Source organism: Hydra viridissima, unplaced genomic scaffold, assembly GCF_058129835.1.
Source record: "Hydra viridissima isolate aposymbiotic clone 2 unplaced genomic scaffold, HvirCarnegie_v1 scaffold_6, whole genome shotgun sequence".
In the NCBI taxonomy this organism is placed as follows: Eukaryota; Metazoa; Cnidaria; class Hydrozoa; order Anthoathecata; family Hydridae; genus Hydra; species Hydra viridissima.
The window spans coordinates 7,868,251-7,889,059 of NW_028324305.1; the positions used below are offsets into that span (position 1 = coordinate 7,868,251).

A 20,809-nucleotide genomic window follows, 5' to 3' on the forward strand; every position below is an offset into this window, starting at 1 on the left:
CATTCTGCAAGCTATATACATTTAACTCAAACATGCAGTAGCTTATATTTCTAAGACAAAATTGATGTTGCATTTTTTATTTATATTTAAAAATTACAAAATTTAGAAAGATGAATAAAATAATGCTAAAAGGGATTTTTTAACAGATTCTTATGATAAACTAACATGCATTTAAAAATCCGCATTACATTTTCACAACAAAAGAACTAATCAAGATGTAGTCGAGTCGTCAACTGTATGAACGTACATTACGATAGGTCTTCCGTGAAAACATAATCTATTATGCCAAACAAGATCATCTGCCGAACTCCAATCATTAAAATGCATCTCAAATTCTTCAAAAGAGCACACACTTGAGATCTGCGAAAGACGAGTCGCCTCGCTCTAAGATAAAAAGACGAGTTGCCTCGCTCTAAAAATGCCGTGAATTTAACATTGATTGATCTAACTTGTTGGAATAAATAAAGTGGAATAACCTTAACAAAGTACCTTAAACCACGAGCAAGCTCTGTCAGTTCTTATACTTGATGTTGGATTAACAGCAAAAACATCCACTTTATCTGCACAACACAAAACATTAACAAACTTGAAGAAATGTAGACAATCAAAAGTAACCAAACAACATGCAGTTATCAAACAACAAACAAAATGACAATAATGAAACTATCAGCAAATCAGAACAATTTAAAATAAAAAATAACGCACCAAGTATCTGGAGTAAATCATCGATTCCGTAGCCAGGAATCACATCATTCATATGTGTACATTCAAAATAATCTTCTTTAGCCGTTGTTTCTAAATACAACAAATATATCATGTATGTATGTATGTATGTATGTATGTATGTATGTATGTATGTATGTATGTATGTATGTATGTATGTATGTATGTATGTATGTATGTATGTATGTATGTATGTATGTATGTATGTATGTATGTATGTATGTATGTATGTATGCATGCATGTATGTATAACGAGTGGGGCGAAATATCAAGCTACACTAAACAGCGAGCAAAAAAATTAATTGACCAAGAGCATTTTAGCATTTTTTTTATTTATTGAAAAAAATTGTTAAAATGATTGTTATAAGATAGATCGCAATTATTTCAACGGCAAATAAATAATTGACAAAATCACTTGTTTTAAAAAGTTTATATGGAAAATTACTGTTGGACCTCCTTTTGATTTGATTAAAGCTGCCAAAAGTCGTGGCATTGTTTCCAATATTAAATATAATATTTCCTACCATACACCATAATTCATAAGCCTCCACTTTTTCGCCCAACATGAGCTTCATCAGATAATTTTAGATTATATTTTGATTCATCGCTTCATAATACTTCCTTCCAGTAGTCTAATGACATATTAGCAAAAATATGTAATACTGATAATATAATAGTGGTGGTGGTAAAAGCTGTAACTGGCTAAGCCAGCGAGTTTGTTTCCACACTTTGACAGCCTATTCTACGTTTAATTTTTCTCTAGCCATAAGTCAATTTTTTCTTTGAATCCATTTATATTAACTACCTTGATCACTAGGAAGATTGTTCCAGTTCGCTGATGTTCTGTTAAATAAAAGAATTGTGCCTAGGAGTAAAATTGGTTATTTTTCTATCATATTGCAAGCTATGTCCTCTTATTGAACGTTCTGTTTTGAATTTGAAATCTTTTACTTGCTGAACTTGTTTTAAATTATTGAATTATTTATAAAGCTGAATTAGATCGCCTCTTTCTCGTCTCTTTTTTAATGTTGTAACGTTTAATCGCTTCAGCCGTTCTTCGTATGTTAATTTTCTCAGCCCACTATTCAGCAGAGTTACTCTGTTGAACTTTTTCTAATAAATCCATTTTAGCTTGTATTAACACTAACTGCAAGTGAGTAATTTTTCCATTTCATAGTTTTATGAGAATATAACTCCAAGATCTTTTTCCAAATCAGATGTTTTTAAAACGATTCCTCCGATGCTATAATCTTTACACTTATTATTACCATAATGCATCACTAAACATTTCTTCAAAATAAACTTCACCAAACATTTACTAGGTCACTCACATTTTCTAGATCATTTCGTAAGTTTAAAACTTTTTCTTCTGTAGAAAAATCGGCTAATAACTTTCTATCATCAGTATACATTTTCGTTAGAATTTAAAGCAACTTACGCAAGTCATTTATAAATATAAAAAACAATAAAGGGCCGAGTACCGAGCCTTGAGGAACTCTACTAAAGATTTCTCTCCAATTTGACGTAGACTTAACTAGAACTATTCTTTGCCTACGATTTTTTAAGAAAGCTTTAGCCACCTTAGAAACATCCTATAATACCATAGCCGGTGTCAAAAGCTTTAGATAAACCCAATAGTATTTCATCAACTGGGATGTTAGTTGCTAGACAATATGATATGAAGTCTAACGTTTCCAACAGATTTGTTGTACAGGACCTACTTTTCACAAATCCATGTTGCTCTTCGCGAATGAGTTTATTATCATACAGAAATTTTTCTAAACATGAACTAAGCATGCTTTCTAATACTTAACATGGAACAGGTACGATTGATACTGGTCTATAATTGCCTGGATCAAATTTATCACCTTTCTTAAACAATGGTGTGATGTTGGAAGATCTCCACTGTTTTGGCAAGCTTCTGTTTACTGTGTATTGCAGCTAGGCTGTTTGTAAAAAATGCCCTGAATATTAATGCGATTGAACACGCGCAACTTTTTAATACAATAGGATTTTATTAAACCAGCTCCACCTGTGTTTTAAATATCTAATGCGTTTAATCTTTTGGCTACTTAATCAAAACTCCAATCACAAACACATCCTAAAACATTTTGTTCAATAATTCAGCCATTTCTTTAATATCGTTTGTTATATCCCCTTAAAATTTTGTAACGCCATAATAGAACTCTCAACATTCTGCTGTCTATTAATATACTCGGGTGATTTAAGGCATGTCTCGCTTTTATGAGTGTTCGGTTGCAATACTTAACATTTCTTTTGAGCATAACATTTTTTGGCAAACAGTTCACTAAAATGAACGTTACCAGGCAAAAGTTGTTAAAAATTAAAATATTAATTTTTTACGACGTTATGGGTTATGACAGATTTTTTCTTTTCTGAAAAAGAAGAATATCTTTAAAAATAAACAAAATGATCTCTATGCACAACTTTTCCAGTAATGTTCAGTCTAGTACACTTCGATAATTGTTATTATCCACTTGTACAATTACTGATTTGTGGTGCGATTAGAAAATCCGACGTTTTTTATAAACTTCCGGCGTCGTCCCTAACACGACAAAAAGAAGCAATCATCGTTAACGACACTTTGAGCAATAAAGTCAATAAACGTAATTAAGTTTTTTTTTTGTCGGGTGAAACCATGTGATCAAATTTACATTTTATTTGACATGAAATTTTAGATTTTTAAATATTTTGCAGCTGTTTCAAGCAAAACAAAAATCATTTTCTAGTTTGAAAGTTTTACATGAAAATATGTTAAACCAGTTGTCTTGTTGCTGTTTATCTTTTTGTTTTTGGCTTATACTTAAAAACGAATTTAATGTTTCACTTAATCTTTTCTAATTTTTATGATTCATTTTCTGTGTAACATACTTGGTATATGTTGGAGGTACATACATGCATACATAAATACATACTACCTACCTACCTACCTACCTACCTACCTACCTACCTACCTACTTACCTACCTACCTACCTACCTACCTACCTACTTACTTACCTACCTACCTACCTACCTACCTACCTACCTACCTACCTACCTACCTACCTACCTACCTACCTACCTACCTACCTAACTCTATAAGTGTTTTTATATGAAAGCTAAAGTTTTAGGAGGCCTAAAAGAAATCCATCATTCTCAAAAAAAATAGTATGAAGATTTTTAGTGCCAGTTTCTTCACATTCGTATCGAAGAAAGATCTAGTAAATTTTCCAATTTTTTCCTTAAGAAAAATTTGGTTGAACTAATAAAGGCATTTCTGAGCAGTATTCTTAAAAAGGATGTAATATTTTCGAACCTTAAGTTCAATAAGAACTTACACATTTTAAATAGGTAAATATAATCATTTATATTTAATAAAAATAAAGTACTATTTTTGTTAAATATGAATGAATAGATTTGATAGATTTATATTTTTATCTATTATCGGTTGTTTCTATAAAAACAATGTCGGCCTTTGATAACGGTATACTTAACGTCTAATTCTTAATGCGATCAATCCCGCGAGGTGAAGCACGTCACACGCGTTTAAACAAAAATAACACGAAAAAAAAAACGAAATTTTCTCAGACTGGCCTTAAATCACCCGAATATTGATATACCAATTTAGGATTATGTTTTGCTCTATCAACAAGTTGCATTTTTTATACTCATCTAGAAAATTTTGTTTCTTTTTTCAAATCTTTACATACTTTTTTGTATCTTTCAATTAAATTCTTATCTAACTAATTAGATGCACAATTTTCATATCTAAGTTCTCTTTTCATCCTAATCATTTTTCTTAGGTTGAACAAAGTTGAGTTTTGCTTTGTTTTTTCGAGTTTAATCGGCACAAACATATTACACGTTTCAGTAACATAAAATATAAATAGGTCATACATCTCTTGAACCGGCATGTTTTCAAAACACTTAAACCAATATACGTTTTTAAAAAATCTAGATACACTTGCATAATCTCCTCTTCTGTAATTAAATATATATTTCGAATCTTGGTCAAATTCAATTTCTTTTATATCAGCAAAGACCAGATTCGCTGGTTGTGAGCAATAGATCTAGCGTATTACTAGAGGTCTCATTAACTTTTTGAAATGTTAGAATATCTACGTGTTATTTGGTATTCAGCCTTCTTGAATACCAAGTAAATATCAAGCATGTGAACAAAACCATCTGGTCTATATATACATCCAATAAGGTACTTATCAGACTAAATTATTAAAACATTCCATACCTTTTTGAGCTTGCCTTACTGAAATATGAATAATTAGACTCATAAGACTTAATTCTCTCATCAACATAAATGGCAACTCCATCTCCTCTTCTTCCATCAGATCTATCGCTTCTATCTATACATCATCCATTCAAGAAAATAATTGACGTTTCTTTAAACCAAGTTTCAGTGACTCCAACAATCTTAGGCTTCAAATCACCACACAAAAGTTTAAACTCGTCCATTTTATTTTTAAGCGAAGTAGCGTTAAAATATTTAAAAAGTTTAAAAAAATAAATTGATAACTTATTTATGCATAGGAAATAAACAATGTTCTAACTTAAATGCCTTATTTCATCAAAGGATAGCATATTCTTTTCATGAAAAAATAACCGGTTTTGAACATGTTTATTATAAAACTTATAAGAAAGAGTGTCCATTCTTCTTAAGTTTTAAAGCATCAGAAGATGGGCAAACATTAATTTTGCAAGATTTAAACAATGAACATAATCATGAAGTATCTGAAGTTAGTTATAACATTTATGATAAAATGTTCTAAAATATGTGAATTAAATTCTTGAAATATCCTGCAATTTAATTTTAAAAATTTTGTGACTGACATTTTCTGGAAAGGTATTGTGGTTAGAAACCATATTAGATTATATGTTGTAGGCATTATAACGAAACCATATCAGATTATATGTTGTAATTGATTATAACGAATAAAATAATTTCTTTTAAAAATAGATTTTGTATAAGCACTTACCAAAGCAAAGAAAACTTCCTAATTATGCTATTGCAAAAGCAGAAAACATGTTACGCTTAAAAGCTAACAAAAAGCTACTTCAACGTGAATTGTCAAAGGAGACTGGAAAAATTATAACTCTTCGTGACTTATTAAAAATTGCTGGTTCTGCACACAAAAGTGATACACGAAACAATTTAACAAGTTTTTTTGTTTACTTATAATGCATCCTCTTTTTCAAATATATATATATATATATATATATATATATATATATATATATATATATATATATATATATATATATATATATATATATATATACATTATTGTGAATAAGTTTTAGCCCACCATAAGTTTATAATTATTTTTGATTTTATCGTAAAAATATGAAGGACTTATGAAGTAAAAAAAATCAGGTTTATAGACACATATATTATAAACAAAAATTTCTAGAAATAATTTGATAAAATATGATACAAAAAGAAAGAACAATTAATACTTTGTATGTCCGCCTTTTGCGTTGATCACAGAAGCGAATCTCCTGGGAATTGATTCATATGAATTTGTAAAGAAACTTTGAGGAATATTGTCCCACTCTCTTTTTAATATTCGAAAACATTCTTCGACATTTTTGGGGTAATATTCAGCTTTTTTTTATCCAAATAATCGCAAACATGTTCGATAATGTTCAAATCTTTAAGGAGGACTTTAAGGAGGCCAGTTCATTACTTCGAGAACTCCCTCCTCACACATGTCCTGTAAATATTTTTTGGCCACTCGGGAACAATGTTTGGGATCATTGTCTTGCTGGAGAATGAAATTGTTACCAATTAGTCTCATTCCAGATGGTATTGGACGATGTCTTAAAATTTCTTTATACTGTTCTCCTGTCAGTTTGCCATCAATTCTGATTAAATCACCTACTCCAGATGATGAAATACAACCCCAAACTAAAACAGAACCTCCTCCATGCTTGATTGTTGGATGTAGACAATCAGGGCGATAAGCCTCTCCTACCCTTCTTCTTACATACTGCCGTCTTCTACTACCGAACAATTCAAATTTTGATTCATCTGTGTATAGTACACGGTTTAACATTCCTTGCGTCCAATTATTATGCTGTTTTGCATACTTAAGTCTTTTTTCTATATTGCCACGACGTAGTAAAGGCTTTCGAACTGCAACACACCCTCTTAACCCAGCTTTTAGCAAATGTTGTCGAGTGCAAGATGAGGAAACACTTGTCCCAGTCGCAGCCTGAATGTCTTGGGCTAGTTCTCTAGAGGTTTTTTTCCGATTTCGCAGAGACATATTTTTTAAATACTTTATGTCATGTTTTGTAAGCTTTGGAGGTCTTCCACATCAAATTTTATCCTCAAGAAATCCGTGTTTTTAAATTTTTTTATAGTTTTTCTAATGGCTGTCCTTGAATATTTTGTTTTTTGGACAATTTGTCGTTGAGAACAACCTTCTTCATGAAGCACGATAATTTTTTTACATTCCAGTAGTGGAATTTTACCCATTTTATTACTTAAATAACAATAAAAATAATAATACAAAAGAAAAAAAAAAACAAAAAAAAAAAAAAACATAAATTAGAAGAAGTTTTCCTCTTAAAAAAACAAAAAATAATATTAAACACACAGTATCTATGAAGCATCTTTGTAAACTGTGCTATCATCTAATATGAAGCCTTCACAGTAATAAAAAAACAAAAATGCAAGAGCAAACTAAAAACAAACGAGCTGATACGAATTGGGTTCAGATCAGCATACAATAAAAATAAACACATTAGATATCTAAATACAAATATCTATGCAAAATTTTGATAAATATTGGTTTTGTTTGTTAAAATAGTGTTTAGTATTGTTTGAAGTTAGGCATTATTTTATATAAAAAAAATAATCGGAAGCTATTATTCAAAATCTGTTAAAAAAACACGAGTTTTAATAAGTGGGCTAAAACTTATTCACAGTACTGTGTGTGTGTGTGTGTGTGTGTGTGTGTGTGTGTGTGTGTATGTATATATATATATATATATATATGCATTTTAGATGCTAATGTAGATGTTTTCACAGATGCAGAAGATAATTTACAAGGGCTTTTCTTCAAAGATATTTTTATGCATAGTGCTTACAATGCAGTTCCTGAATTTTTATGCATGGATGCAACTTATAAATTATTAGAAATTCGTCTGCTATGCAAAGATGGAGCTGGTAAGTCTGGATTGCTTATTTATATAACTTTAGGTACTAATTTTGAATTTGGTTACTGCTGTACTTTTTTGTTAGAGTTTTGAAATTTTGCTTGTTACTAGAAGTATTTTTCATAGGTGAAAGTGAAATAGCTGCTGTAGGTTTGCTTACACGTGAAGATGCTGCATCTCTAAGGTTTGATTTATTAACTATATCTGGCTTTGATGTATTTACTTCATAGCATATAAAAATAATATTAAATAAAACAATCTGACAGTATTAGATGTCCTTGAGTCATACACACCCAGACAAAATTCTTTCAAAAAGAAAAATATACATAGAAAAAAGATTGTTTAAAAGTTATGAAATCTTTTGTACGTAATTTTTAGTTGGTTCATTGAAAGATTTAAGAGTTATAATACTTCTTGGCCAAAGACAAATGTCTTCATGACAGACAAAGACTTTACAGAGAGAGATGTATTACGTGGTGCTTTTCCAGGGGTTTCTCTATTACTCTGTTTATTTCATACCCTGCCGTAATAATCATTATTGATATGTGAATAATTATTTGATTAAGGAATATTTTCTTGTTCAGATTTCAGTTAGGATTTTTTTTTTAATTTGTTCGATTATCTACAGAATCTTACATATTTAGAGTTTTCTGATAAGCAGATATTATCTTGTATTTCAGAACTTTTAGTCGTGAAATTACAACTGTCAAACTTGGGATTACTAGTGGGGAACAAATTTCATCTCTAGAGTTTATTCAGAAATTAGTTTATGCAACTTCAGAGGAAAATTATGACGAGTTGTATAGACTATTTGTTTCATCAGCTCCTTCCACCGTTATAGATTATTATAACAACAATTGGCATAATATTCGTGATGAGTGGGTTTTTGGTTTGAAATTTATCAGTGGAAACTTCATGAATAGCACCAATAACCGCCTGGAAAATTTCAATGGAAAGTTAAAAGAAGTTATTGACTGTAACAGCTCATTAGAAGAATTTCTTGATAAATTCTATGTTGTTTTAACATCTATGCGTAATGAAAGGGATAATAAGACAATTTTCCAAATCAAAAAAGTTTCTGTTGATGTATTTGATCCCAATTCTGCTGAGGCAGCTTATAAAAAAGTTTTGACATTGCTGCTCGACATGTTCTAAAGCAGATGTGCTTAAAGAAGTTACATTATTACCAGGTGAACAATTCATAGCAAACAGCCATGAAAGTATTCATACAGTGACTTCAAATTTTTGTTCTTGTATGTTTTGAAAGTCAATGAATTTACCATGTCATCACATATTTGCAGCTCATCAGATGCTTGGGATAAATTTGTTTGATACTGAGTTATGTTCTATGAGGTGGACATTACAGCACTATCGCCGACATCAAAGAGCCTTTGGTACCCCAGTCATGGTTGAAAAGTCTGCAACTATAGATTTTCATGTTGCTCCAAAAGTAAAAGTTTGTTCTCAGCATGAGAAGTTTAAACATTTACTGTACAAGAGACATCACTTCTTGCTACTCTTGTATCTGAATCCTCAGGTCAGACATTTAAACAACGTCTCAGTCTTTTGCGAGTTTTAAGTAAAGGTTGAACAAATGGAAAGGTCATGGTAATTAATGAACTTATTGAAGAAGATGATTTAGTAATATCTAAAAAAATATCTAAACAAACGGGAACATCATCAATACCAGCAAAATTAGTTGTTTCCGATGCTGTTAATTTAACAACATTTTCTACAGTTGGAACAGGTAATTCGATTGACTTACCTATTAGTATTGATGTATCAACCTTACCAGGTAGTATTTGTTCAACAAATACTTCTTCAATAATGAGTGCATCTAAAAATGTTACCTACATAGATTCAATAAATTCATTGAGATGTACAGCAAATGTGAACAGTGAAGTCACTTTAGTAACTCCAAAAGTATTAAATAAAGAAAGTATATCTGTGGCACAGATAGGTATCCAATATGAAATTTTTAATAACAACTTTTTATCAGAGCAAGCTGAAATTGCAGAAAAAGCACCATATCAGCAAGAAGAGTTGACATCTGAGAGGAGTGATGCAGATGCAGGTTAAATTATAGATTTGTTGCAATGTTCTTGTTGCTATGTGTTTATGATAATATCGGTAAAACAAGAAGTAAATTATTTCTAGACTTCAAGAACCATATTTTATTGTAGATTCTCACTTGGCACGGATTCACATGCCTAAACATGCTATACACTGTGGGCGTCCTAAAGGTTCCACTTTAACCACTATTGGTCTACCAAAAAAACGACAACATCAGTTGCATGAAGGACCAATACCTTTTTTGAAACTTCATTCGTCTAAAAGACATGCTAGTATGTATAACCAATTTTGTAGACTACAACTTGTAGTTTATTTTATTCATTGATATTTCCTAAGTTTAATGTACAAGCAAACGTTTTGCTTCCTGCCAATCTAATAATACTAGTTATATATTTTTGTTGTAGTGATGCTGGGTTGGTTTTGAAACCGGATGATGTCCAGAAAGCTCTTTCTGGCATTCTTATAAAAATTATTAGAAAAAAGAGTGAATTGTATTTCTTCAGCAATTCTTAATGAAAGTGCACTTGGATCTCTTTGTCTCTGCAATCATATTTTACTTCAGATGGGTGGAAAGTGCTCAATGAAATAATTGATATCAAGTATAACCAACAAATTTGGCCTTGTGCAGTGTGCCGAAAATGTAAATCTGTGGGCAATGACATTGGGGGCTCAATAGCGTGTGATTCCTGCCTTTTGTGGTTTTACAAAAAATGTGTTGGCAAGAAAGAGGCAAGAAAGAGGCTTGGTTTATTAAATCAAAATACTGGTTTTGTCGTTTTTGCTGAACTGTTTTAAGAATGATGTACAATTATAATTTGTTTTATTTTATTTGGTATTAAATGTTTTACTTTATTATTATATTTTGTATCTGATCTGTTTTAAATGTTTTACAAACATTTTTGCAAATGGTTAAGTAGCAATATTTGTGTGCAGTTTTGAGTAGAGCATGTCCCAGCTCTGGATATTTTTCTTTAATATGAAACACTTCTTTAAAAGCATTAAGATCATTGTTTGGAGCATTGTTAGTAAGATATGCTTTCAAAAACTATGGAGTATGGCAGATTGCAACAAAGAAAGAAGCAGTTTCCACCAAGGTTTTCTCTTCTTCATTCATGTTTTAAATTCAAACAAATGTTGTGCTTTTAAAGTGGTTGATTTATATCTTGGTTTATAACTTTCTTAAGAGCGTTATCCAAATATTGTAATGTTTTTTTTCAAAATATTATATTCAAGGCATTTTCCAAATTTTATTTTAATAATTTCTAAAATAATTTAAATAATAATTAAAATATAATAATAATAATAAATAATAATTTCTAAAAATAATTTGTGTAGTTTAAATTTCAAGAAAATTTCAAGTTAAAGATGAAAAAAAATTTCAAGAATTTAATTCACATATTTTAGAACATTTTATCATAAATGTTATAACTAACTTCAGATACTTCATGATTATGTTCATTGTTTAAATCTTGCAAAATTAATGTTTGCCCATCTTCTGATGCTTTAAAACTTAAGAAGAATGGACACTCTTTCTTATAAGTTTTATAATAAACATGTTCAAAACCGGTTATTTTTTCATGAAAAGAATATGCTATCCTTTGATGAAATAAGGCATTTAAGTTAGAACATTGTTTATTTCCTATGCATAAATAAGTTATCAATTTATTTTTTTAAACCTTTATTCATAATAAATCCTTCATTAATAATAACAAAGTTGTAAAACAAAAAAAGTACTAACAAAGTTTGACATTTTCCATTTCCTTTATTTGTAAATTTCCTTCCACCATACAACAATACTTTTTTTAGTAATCTGTGGAGCTATTGTAGCAGCTTTTCTTGGAATGGTTTTTCTAGCAGCTTCAATTGTTTTGGCGTCACGAACCCACAACTGCACCAAAACGAGAATCTTCATATTTCTTAATAACTGATTTTAAATCTTCAAATGATTAAAACGCATCTTTGCATGCAAAACTAGTTGACATCTTTTAAGTATGAATAAAATGAAATTTTTCAAATATATAGTTCAAATATTTTCCAAATGATCGAAATTTAAAATATATGAAATTGGAATTTGTTTTGACACGTAACTTTTTCAACCAATAAACTGGCTTCCGGCACTATAAGCAAATTTCGTTAGAGTGCCGACTTTCGGCACTCTATCCAAGGCCTAAAATATACACAATATAAGGTGTTTACTAAATTCTTTCTATTTGTTTTGTGTTGACGCTTCATTTCTAAATTTGACAACTATTGCCACGTATTCCACATCGAAAGGGTGAATCTGTTGCTAATTTACTATTTAATTCATTCATTTTTCTACTCAGCTAATAGTCTAACATTCTTCTCAGCTTCAGTCATATCAGGACTAACTATATCTTACCAAAGCCGTTCACATTCATCAAATTCTTTGACGCCAATAAAAAGCGAATTTCTCAAAAAAGAATCTTCCAATTCGACCATAACAGGACCCGGTTTTTATCAGCTTTGTTTGATCTTAATCTTCTAATATAATTAGGTTTGATATCACTTTTCCAGCTGCTCTCAAACTATCATCTTTCTCCTCATCCTCAGCTGTTTTCTCAGTTAGAGCTTCTTTGTTTGATTCAGCTATACCATATAGCTAAATCAAGCAAGGATATCACATTTTTCGTTCTTTTCTTATTTCGCTCATTAATAGCAGCATTGACCACTACGAATTGTTCTTGAGGATTTTTTTTATTTTTCTTTATAATGGTGACCCAACTCTTAATGTTGTTGATAGCTAAAATATTATTTTCGTTGAATTTTGCTGACTTTCCAATTCTCGAATTCTTTCTTCTTGATCTTCGTTAGATGTTTTTTTAAAATTTTGATTTTCTCAGCCATTTGTTTCACCATTTGTTCTAAGCTATTCAGTTTATCCTTCTTTCTAGGCGGCATTATCTCATGCAAATTATTATAATATTTTGATAGTCTTAATACACAGTGACTAAAATTGTAGTTTTTTTTTCTTTAACAAACTATTTCGCCTAAAAAAATCTTTGCTTTTCAATTAAAACTTTACAAGTTTCTCTTTATTTTTTTTATCTTTCTTCGCCGTTAAAAAAACTCGCCCACCATCTTTTTACTTTTTTTATTTTTCAGTGATTATCTTTGTTTTACGTTTGTTAATTAAAAAATTTCTTGCAGATTAGTTGGTCTTGAAATCCTTGACCTCTGATCCTGTTCCGAATGGTCTGTGGAGTGACCTTGATATTATGATTTTCTTCGACCTATAACTTTTTTTGCAGATTTGAAGCGATTTTTCTTCACTTGAATGATAATATTTCCATCAATTGATTCAGTAGTCTTTCTTTTAGGACCTTTTCCAGAAATATTAGCAATTGCACCAATCAAATTGTACTTTTTCTTATGTTTGAAACGTTATGAGAGATTTTTTCTCTAAATTTGCACTTCTCGTTGTATTTTTCCTTGATTAACTAAATCAACTGTTAAGTTTCTTTGTGCAGTAGTCCAATTCTTTCCACATGCCATAATTCTAAAAATGATTTCATTTATATATTTTTACATTTACTATCATTTTACATTTATTATCATATTATAATGTTAATAATTTATATTTATTATCATTTCATATTGTTGAATAAATGAAATTTCAATCATAAAACTTACATAAACTGAATAAATTCAACTCAAATTTTTCTTGGTCCAATATTTTTTTGCTCACATTTTTTGCAAATATAAATTTCAAATTGTTCTAAAACAACGGCTGATTGGCAGAAATATTCCTGCCCACACTTATACATTTCTGATATCAATAAGATTCGAACTTAATCAAAAATTAGGCACCTGTTATTGATTGTTTATGATGAAATAAAACGGCACCTGTTATTGATTGTTTATGATAAAATAAAATAGAATAAAAAAATTTTTAATCAAATATAATCAAAATAAATCCGATACTAATTAATAAATTAATGAAGTTCTTCGTTATTTCTTCACTTACTTTTGACGTACCGCAACAAAAATCCATTGCTTAACAGCGTATTAGTCATGTACCTATAAAATAACAGCGTATTAGTCATGTACCTATAAAATAATAGCGTATTAGTCATGTACCTATAAAATAACAGCGTATTAGTCATGTACCTATAAAATAATAGCGTATTAGTCATGTGCCTATAAAATAATAGCGTATTAGTCATGTACCTATGAAATAAATTCAATTTAAATTAAAGTAGAAAAAAGAAAAAGATGATCTTCGGATTGGGATGATACGTTGATGAATCTTAATATTTTCGTGGGCTTGTTGAAACATCTCCATATTGTCAGCAATATTTCAACCAAGGCCTCAAATCATTGCACAAAATTGCACCCACTTATGTGCACTGGTAAATCCTTTTTAGAATCTCATTATTACAATTACAATAACTTATGAAACCATTTCAATCCAAATGAGCTTTATCATATTATATACTTGTTAAAGCATATATAAAAATATTTGAACACTGTCATTTAAATGCTCATGACACCTTTTCCTAACATTCTTTACGACAGCCAATATTATAAACATACCTAATAACTTGATAAACTCATAACTTTCAATTTTTATCACTGTATGCAAAAAAAAAAAAAAAAAAAAATTCAGTAGAAAAAAAACATTATAATAAAAGATACATTCAAAGATATGTATTGAATTGGAATAGCCTGCTTCCTTCAAGCTCACTATAAAATTGAACCTATTAGAAAAAGAAAATCAAAGTAAAAAAAAACTTTTTACCTTCCTACACAACCACTCTCAGTATCATTGTTAGCATAAACAAGTTTTTGAAATATTTTTTCACCAAGGAATCTAAACAAATATAAAAATGGGATGAAGAAAAAAAAAAAGTTTCAGAAGAGCAATTCAGTTATGAAAGCAAACTTGCGCATTTAAATCTGATTTCTCTTTAAGAAAATAATAAAAACATTCATTAAAACACTTCACATAAAATATATGTACTGTAAGTCAGTGTTTCATAAATTAAACTTGCTCCATCTTAAAAAATTGCTCAAGATACATGTTTTTCAGAAGAAATATAACAGCAATATCAAGCATTAAAGTAAACATTCTGAAATAAACAACTTAACTGAACTTTTATTTTAACTCAAAGACTATAAAATATATATTAACACTTTACTGGTTTATTAAAATATATTATTATGTATATATTATTAATACTTTAAATATATATAAATATATAAAAATATATTTTGCTCTGGTTTGACTATATTTGACTCTCCTAAACTGTGTTCAAAATAATTCCTATCGGTGAAAACTCTTATAACTTCATCTTTGTTTCACTCACATAATTCATATTTGGAACATTTAATTCCTACATGAAATTAAAACTTAGCTACATTTGAGATGTTCCAAAACTTAGGTACATTTGAGATGTTCCAAAAGGTAACTTTTAAACATCAGTTTTTAAAGCTTAATCACAAAATACAATTTGTGCAGTCTAATCAATCAACTCCTTAAAGCGTAGTGTATTAGAAGCATAGTTATGAACTAAAGCAGCAATAATAGTTGGATTCAAAAACATTTTGATGTATATGCATTTAGTATTTTGTTTCAACATACATTATTTGAGAAGATTTTTTGTTTGGAAATAGTCTTGATTTTTTGTTTGGAAATAGTCTTGATTATATTTTTCTCTTACAAAAATAAAAATACCAAGCTAAAAAATTTAATTTAATGCAAATGATTTTTGTTAACTTTTAATATCAAGTCTTTTAATGTTTTAAACGATGACGGCAATTTCTATCACTTTTACATTTAAATTAACTAACACTATTGATAATTTTACAAATAAAAAATTTTAAGAAAAACATAGTTATTTCATTCTCAAAGTTACCTAATAAATGAATAGAAGATTATAATATAAAACAAAGTGCTGAGATAAGCAACCATCTTTTATAGTTATTGTATCTCTTATCTATCTCTTAAAAGAAATAATGATAAAGATAACAATAAAATAAGTTTGTTGTAACTACTGTAAACACTATAACTTATAGGCCATTACAGTTGTTTCAACCCAACAAGTCATATTTTAGCATGTTTCAATCCAATAAGCCATGTTAGCATGCTTTAACCCAGCAAGTTACTTATTAGCATGTTTTAAATTAAAAAGTCATTTGTTAGCATGTTTCAACCCCAAAAGTCATTTGCTTGCATGTTTCAACATATGAGTGGAAAATGCAACCATATAAAATGTGAGCAATTTATTTTTTGATGTTTATAGCAAGCATCATAAAAAAAAAAAAAAAAAATGAAATTGAAAAAAAAAGTTGACAAGATTAGTTAAATCTACAAATAATAATTACTTACTCAAGGCTTAGTTTTATTGGATGAATTAGTTTTTTTTGTGTAAGCTGGTGGCTATCATGCATCTTTTTATACAACAGTACTTCTGACAATCTGTAAGAAACTATTAGGGACTAAAATGCAAAAATCTTAAACAATACTAACCATTTTAATAATGAAGAACCAACCTGGTTTTATCAATACAAAATAATTGTTTTTTCCAATCAGCAATCCACAAGCAAGTATTAGGCAAGTTCCCCACAATTGTCAGTTTTTGGTCAATGTCAGGGGGTCTAAAAAAAATAGTTATTAAAAATATCATCTCCTACATGATATAAAATGATATCAAAATGAGCAGTTGAATCTGGAATATAGTAATATAAAAATTTTTAGCTAATAAAAAAAACCTTTGTAGACATGTTGAAGTTAAATCTTTAAGCGAAAAATTTGCAGGCACACGATTTCGTTTTAATGCTTTATTTATGGAAGTTTTTTCCCTAATTTGTTCAGTTGATTTTAATTCTTTTGATTCTTTTGAGGATATTTCAGAAACCTGAAGATGAAATATTCTCCTTATAAAAAAAGAAAAAGCCAAGAAAAGTTAAACATATATAAAGAATTCAATACCTTTTTTTTTTTTTTATGTGTTATGTCCTGTTTCTCTGCTGCCTCTTGTTTCTCACAAAATTGTTTATTATGAATTTTAGGATGTTCAAAACGTGTTTTTGGTTTGAGCACACTTGCAGGCTGACAACAAAATATAAATCACAACTTATTACAAAAGAAAGTTATTTTTTTAAACACATTGATTCAAGCTAATAACATTGTACAATGACCAAAATATACAAGAAAGACCAATTCAACTATGCTGATTTTAAATGATAAGCCTGTTTTTGCCAATCACCCACCAATTTTTTTATCGCTTCAAACGTTTTCAATTCACACTATGTATGATCAGAATTTATGTGACAAACTCCTTCTCTAACCCAAACACTAACCCAAGCATTTATTTTCCTAACATGTTTACGTAAAAGGTCCTGAGTGAGTTGGTATGAATGTCAATTACACTTTTGCTGCACACTTTGGTAAATTAAAAAAAAATTGTGTAGGTGTTTGTTCTGTTAGCCTTCTAATTACTTTTAAATGTTAAAGTCAGCTGAAAAATAATTTGGCTGTTCTTTAACCCCTAAATGTAATCAGCTGACAGTTCACAAAACCATTCCACTTCCCTTTGCTTCTCTTGCAACTGTTTCACATTTTTTAAAAAATATTTGATGATCCAGGCACAAGCAACATAGCTAACAGTTCTTTAGTTGATAGGCAATATGTGATATTGCCACCTCTCCACATAAAACTCGGTTTGATTAAGCAGTTAGAAAAGACCCTTGATGAAGAAAGTGTGGTTTTCAAATACCTGATTCAGAAATTTCTTGCTTTGAGGTTGACAAATATCAAAGAGGGAATTTTTATGCAACAAGGTAGCTACTCAATAATGACAAACTCCAACACATATTGGATAAGATTCAATTGGCCATTTAGAAAGCATTCCATTTAATTTACACAGATTTTATTAGAAAACATTGTTCCCCAAACTACATGGTTCCTGTTCATAAATTACTGCTGTCATATGAAGCTCTTGGATGCAACATGCTCCTTAAAGCCTATTTTCTGATACCACACAGACATTTTCCCTGCTAATATGGGATATATAATGTAATATGCTAGTATATTGATAGTGTCAGTGATGAGCACAATGAAAGGTTTCACCAAAATATTTCTGTAATGGAAAAATGCTACAAAGACAAATGGTCACCTGGAATACTAAGCAACTTTTGTTGGATGCTGCAACATGATGTTCATGATGTGGAATAAAAGCAAACTTCTTAAGTCAAACATCTTTAATGTAGCATGGTGACAAAAAATGACCTGCATTATGCTATATTCAGAACTTAGCAGATTTGTATATAAGTAATGTGTATCTAATGATTTTGTGAACTATAATTTTGCATTATATGCAATTGTACATCTACTTATTTTAATGCATTAATGTATTTTATGATTGTAAAGCATAATCAGTATTATACCGGTTATACCATGAGTGTGTCTTTATTGTAGACTAGAGATTCACTAACGCTGATTTGTAGTTGTGTTTCTGAAAAACTACAATTTACTAAAATATGTGCAGTCTTTTTTAAAAAAAAGGGTGGATGATTGTCCAAAAAGGACTTCAGTTATAAAATCTGCATAGCCAAGTTACTACAACACAGACATTGGCTTTTATCTATATTTTTAAAAATACTTTTTGTTGTACAGTGTAATGAGTTCTACATAAATAATAATAAAGAAAAAAAACATACAGCTCCAAATGGTAGTTGGCCTAAACTCCGTTTCTTTAAATTCAAGTTAACAGAATCACCATTAGTCAGTTGAGGAGAGCACTCTTTTTTGGTACATTTTTGTTGAGAATTACTTTCATTTTTACAGTTAAAAGATATTTCAAAGTCAAAAAGATAGTCATCATTCACATGGTGAAACTTCTCAATAGCTGTAAAATCTGTTGTATCATCTGTTACTATCTTCTCTTCATTTGCTACTTTTGTCTGAGAAGCTTTGTATGGCTTCTTTGTTTGGTTTGGCAAGGTGGGTTCATTTAAATATAACAAATGATCTTTTTTTGGGGTTTCAGTTTCTGAAAAAACTTGACAAAGGGCTGTAGCTTTCTCACTATTACTTACATCTTGACTAATATCTTGATAATCACTAATATCATGAAAATCTTTATTTAGAAGATGTGCTGATGTATCAACTTGCTTAGAAGCAATATTCAAAACAAGGCTTGTCTCTTTTCCAGCAATCTTTTCTGTCATTGTTTCGTTACTTAAGTTTGGTAAAAAAAAACAGTAGTTTAAAGAAAATGTGCAATGAAGAATACAGAAATCACTTGTGATACAAAGTTATATATTTCTTATTTAAACCCTTTTATGAATTTCCTTTTAGAAAAGAGAAAAACTCTTATTTTCTATTTTAGATGATATAAGATGACATTTCTGGCAGTACTAGTATACAAATTTCTATTGATATCCCTGACTATAACAGCAACACAAATCTTTATGAGTTTGTTCATTACCTTTCAGTGTTTTTTAAATACACAGCATTTAACAATATTTTCAGTTTCTCTAACACAACATCCTGGAACACAAAAAAATAGTTACAATAAGAACATACAAATACAATATTAGTTTTGTATCTTAACAGTTAACTTAAAAAAAATTCTTACCAAATTTTGTAAGAGGACATCTGTTTTGTTTGGATCAAGATTTACATCAAGTTGATCAGGTTTTACTTCTATTATAAGAACTGCAAAAGGATATTTTCCTTGGTAACAATATTCGTTGTAATATGCTTTTAATAGCTAGAAAAAAGAAATAAAAATTTAAAAACTAGACCAAAACCAGGAAGCATTTATTCTTGAAAGAGTTAACTTACAGACTTTAATTCTTTGCACCTAACAGGTCTTCTATTCACAAGAACAAACATTCTATCAGCAAGAGTTCTACTGATCACATCTGCAACTGAATCAATTTTTGGTATAAACGCTTTTACTTTTAACTCATCATCCTGATTTTCAACTTCCTTTAAATTATTCAAAACATTAGAACCAAATAATCCAGACAGGACTAATGAGCAATTAGCAGCACGATCCTTTCTCCATATGATGGTTTTACCATACTTAAGAGTTAAACGCAATTGTGGAAGCACTATAGCATAAGATATTAGTAATTCTTCAATACGCTTAATTTCTTCTTTAACTTTACGGTTATTTTTATATATTCGCCTGCGGACTGGTAGTGTTTTGAACAATTTTAAAACAGTTACTATTGTTCCCACATTATGATGAGTCAATTTTGAGTCAATTATGTCGCCATTATTTGAAAAGTAGTATGTTGTTGAGACATGATCTAATTTTGTTTTTGTTGTAATAGAAACATCACTAACTGAACAAATTGAAAATAGAGCTTCCCCACGAAAGCCATAATGTGTAACGTTAAGTAAATCTGCTTCATTTCTAAGCTTGCTTGTGTAATATTGCTTACAAACATATTGAATATCATCTGAGGGAATACCAGGCCCATTATCTTGCACTTCTATTTTTGATAAACCATTTTCATCCTGAAAATAAACCCTAAATACAGAGGAGAAAAGACATTAAGTCAGAAATTTCAAAACCACACTAAAAATTATTTACCAATCTCACATCAATGCTGTCACAGCCAGAATCAAGTGAATTTTCCACAAGCTCCTTGACAACAGCTACCAGACTAATTATTACTTGAGAACTTGAAATAAGTCTCACTGTAGTTAAAGGAAGTTTATTCATTATGACTATAAAAATTGAATTGATTCTTTGATATTAAAACTGTTAAACATGAGTGAAAATGACAGTTGTTTCTACAGCAAAAAAAAAAAAAAAAAAAAAAAAAAAAGAAAGTTGTAGCTAGGTGTATCTA

General features: G+C 29.5%; 3 protein-coding genes and 1 pseudogene across 10 annotated transcripts in view; 2 read left to right on the forward strand and 2 right to left on the reverse strand.

Moving 5' to 3' along the window:
• LOC145190308 (transformation/transcription domain-associated protein-like) overlaps positions 1–12,945 on the reverse strand; it is a 101,074-nt gene extending 88,129 nt beyond the window's left edge. For all 4 annotated transcript variants that reach the window (XR_016453306.1, XM_090090249.1, XM_090090248.1 and 1 more), the window contains exon 1: positions 12,930–12,945. The gene's annotated coding sequence lies outside the window, so the exon portion shown is untranslated. The remainder of the gene's footprint in view (positions 1–12,929) is intronic.
• On the reverse strand, positions 62–20,786 carry LOC145189978 (PMS1 protein homolog 1-like). 4 transcript variants are annotated; one of them, XR_016453307.1, is made up of 14 exons: positions 20,548–20,786; positions 19,788–20,471; positions 19,579–19,713; positions 19,429–19,490; positions 18,659–19,178; positions 16,929–17,048; positions 16,709–16,854; positions 16,490–16,594; positions 16,326–16,425; positions 14,736–14,807; positions 13,962–14,014; positions 706–795; positions 490–560; positions 62–384 (listed from the first exon to the last, which is right to left on the reverse strand). XR_016453307.1 is itself a non-coding variant. In XM_090090251.1 (14 exons), the coding sequence occupies exons 1-14, from the start codon at positions 20,677–20,679 to the stop codon at positions 211–213; spliced, it is 2,454 nt and encodes an 817-aa protein (XP_089946377.1). In that variant the 5' UTR covers positions 20,680–20,786; the 3' UTR covers positions 62–210. The 4 variants fall into 4 exon arrangements, 3 of the variants coding, with proteins under 3 accessions (XP_089946377.1, XP_089946379.1, XP_089946378.1); XM_090090251.1 differs by having other exon boundaries at positions 16,326–16,415; XM_090090253.1 differs by having other exon boundaries at positions 62–412; positions 16,326–16,415.
• On the forward strand, positions 5,257–5,918 carry LOC149886852 (uncharacterized; the record flags this gene model as incomplete). Its single annotated transcript, XM_090090449.1, has 2 exons — positions 5,257–5,475; positions 5,697–5,918. Coding segments are annotated over 2 exons (441 nt in total), but the record flags the coding sequence as incomplete, so codon positions are not given.
• On the forward strand, positions 7,753–10,882 carry LOC149886853 (uncharacterized; annotated as a pseudogene). The gene is made up of 6 exons (XR_016453308.1): positions 7,753–7,913; positions 8,030–8,087; positions 8,282–8,428; positions 8,584–9,977; positions 10,087–10,248; positions 10,381–10,882. The product of XR_016453308.1 is annotated as an uncharacterized LOC149886853 (transcript).
• Positions 20,787–20,809: the final 23 nt, after the last annotated feature.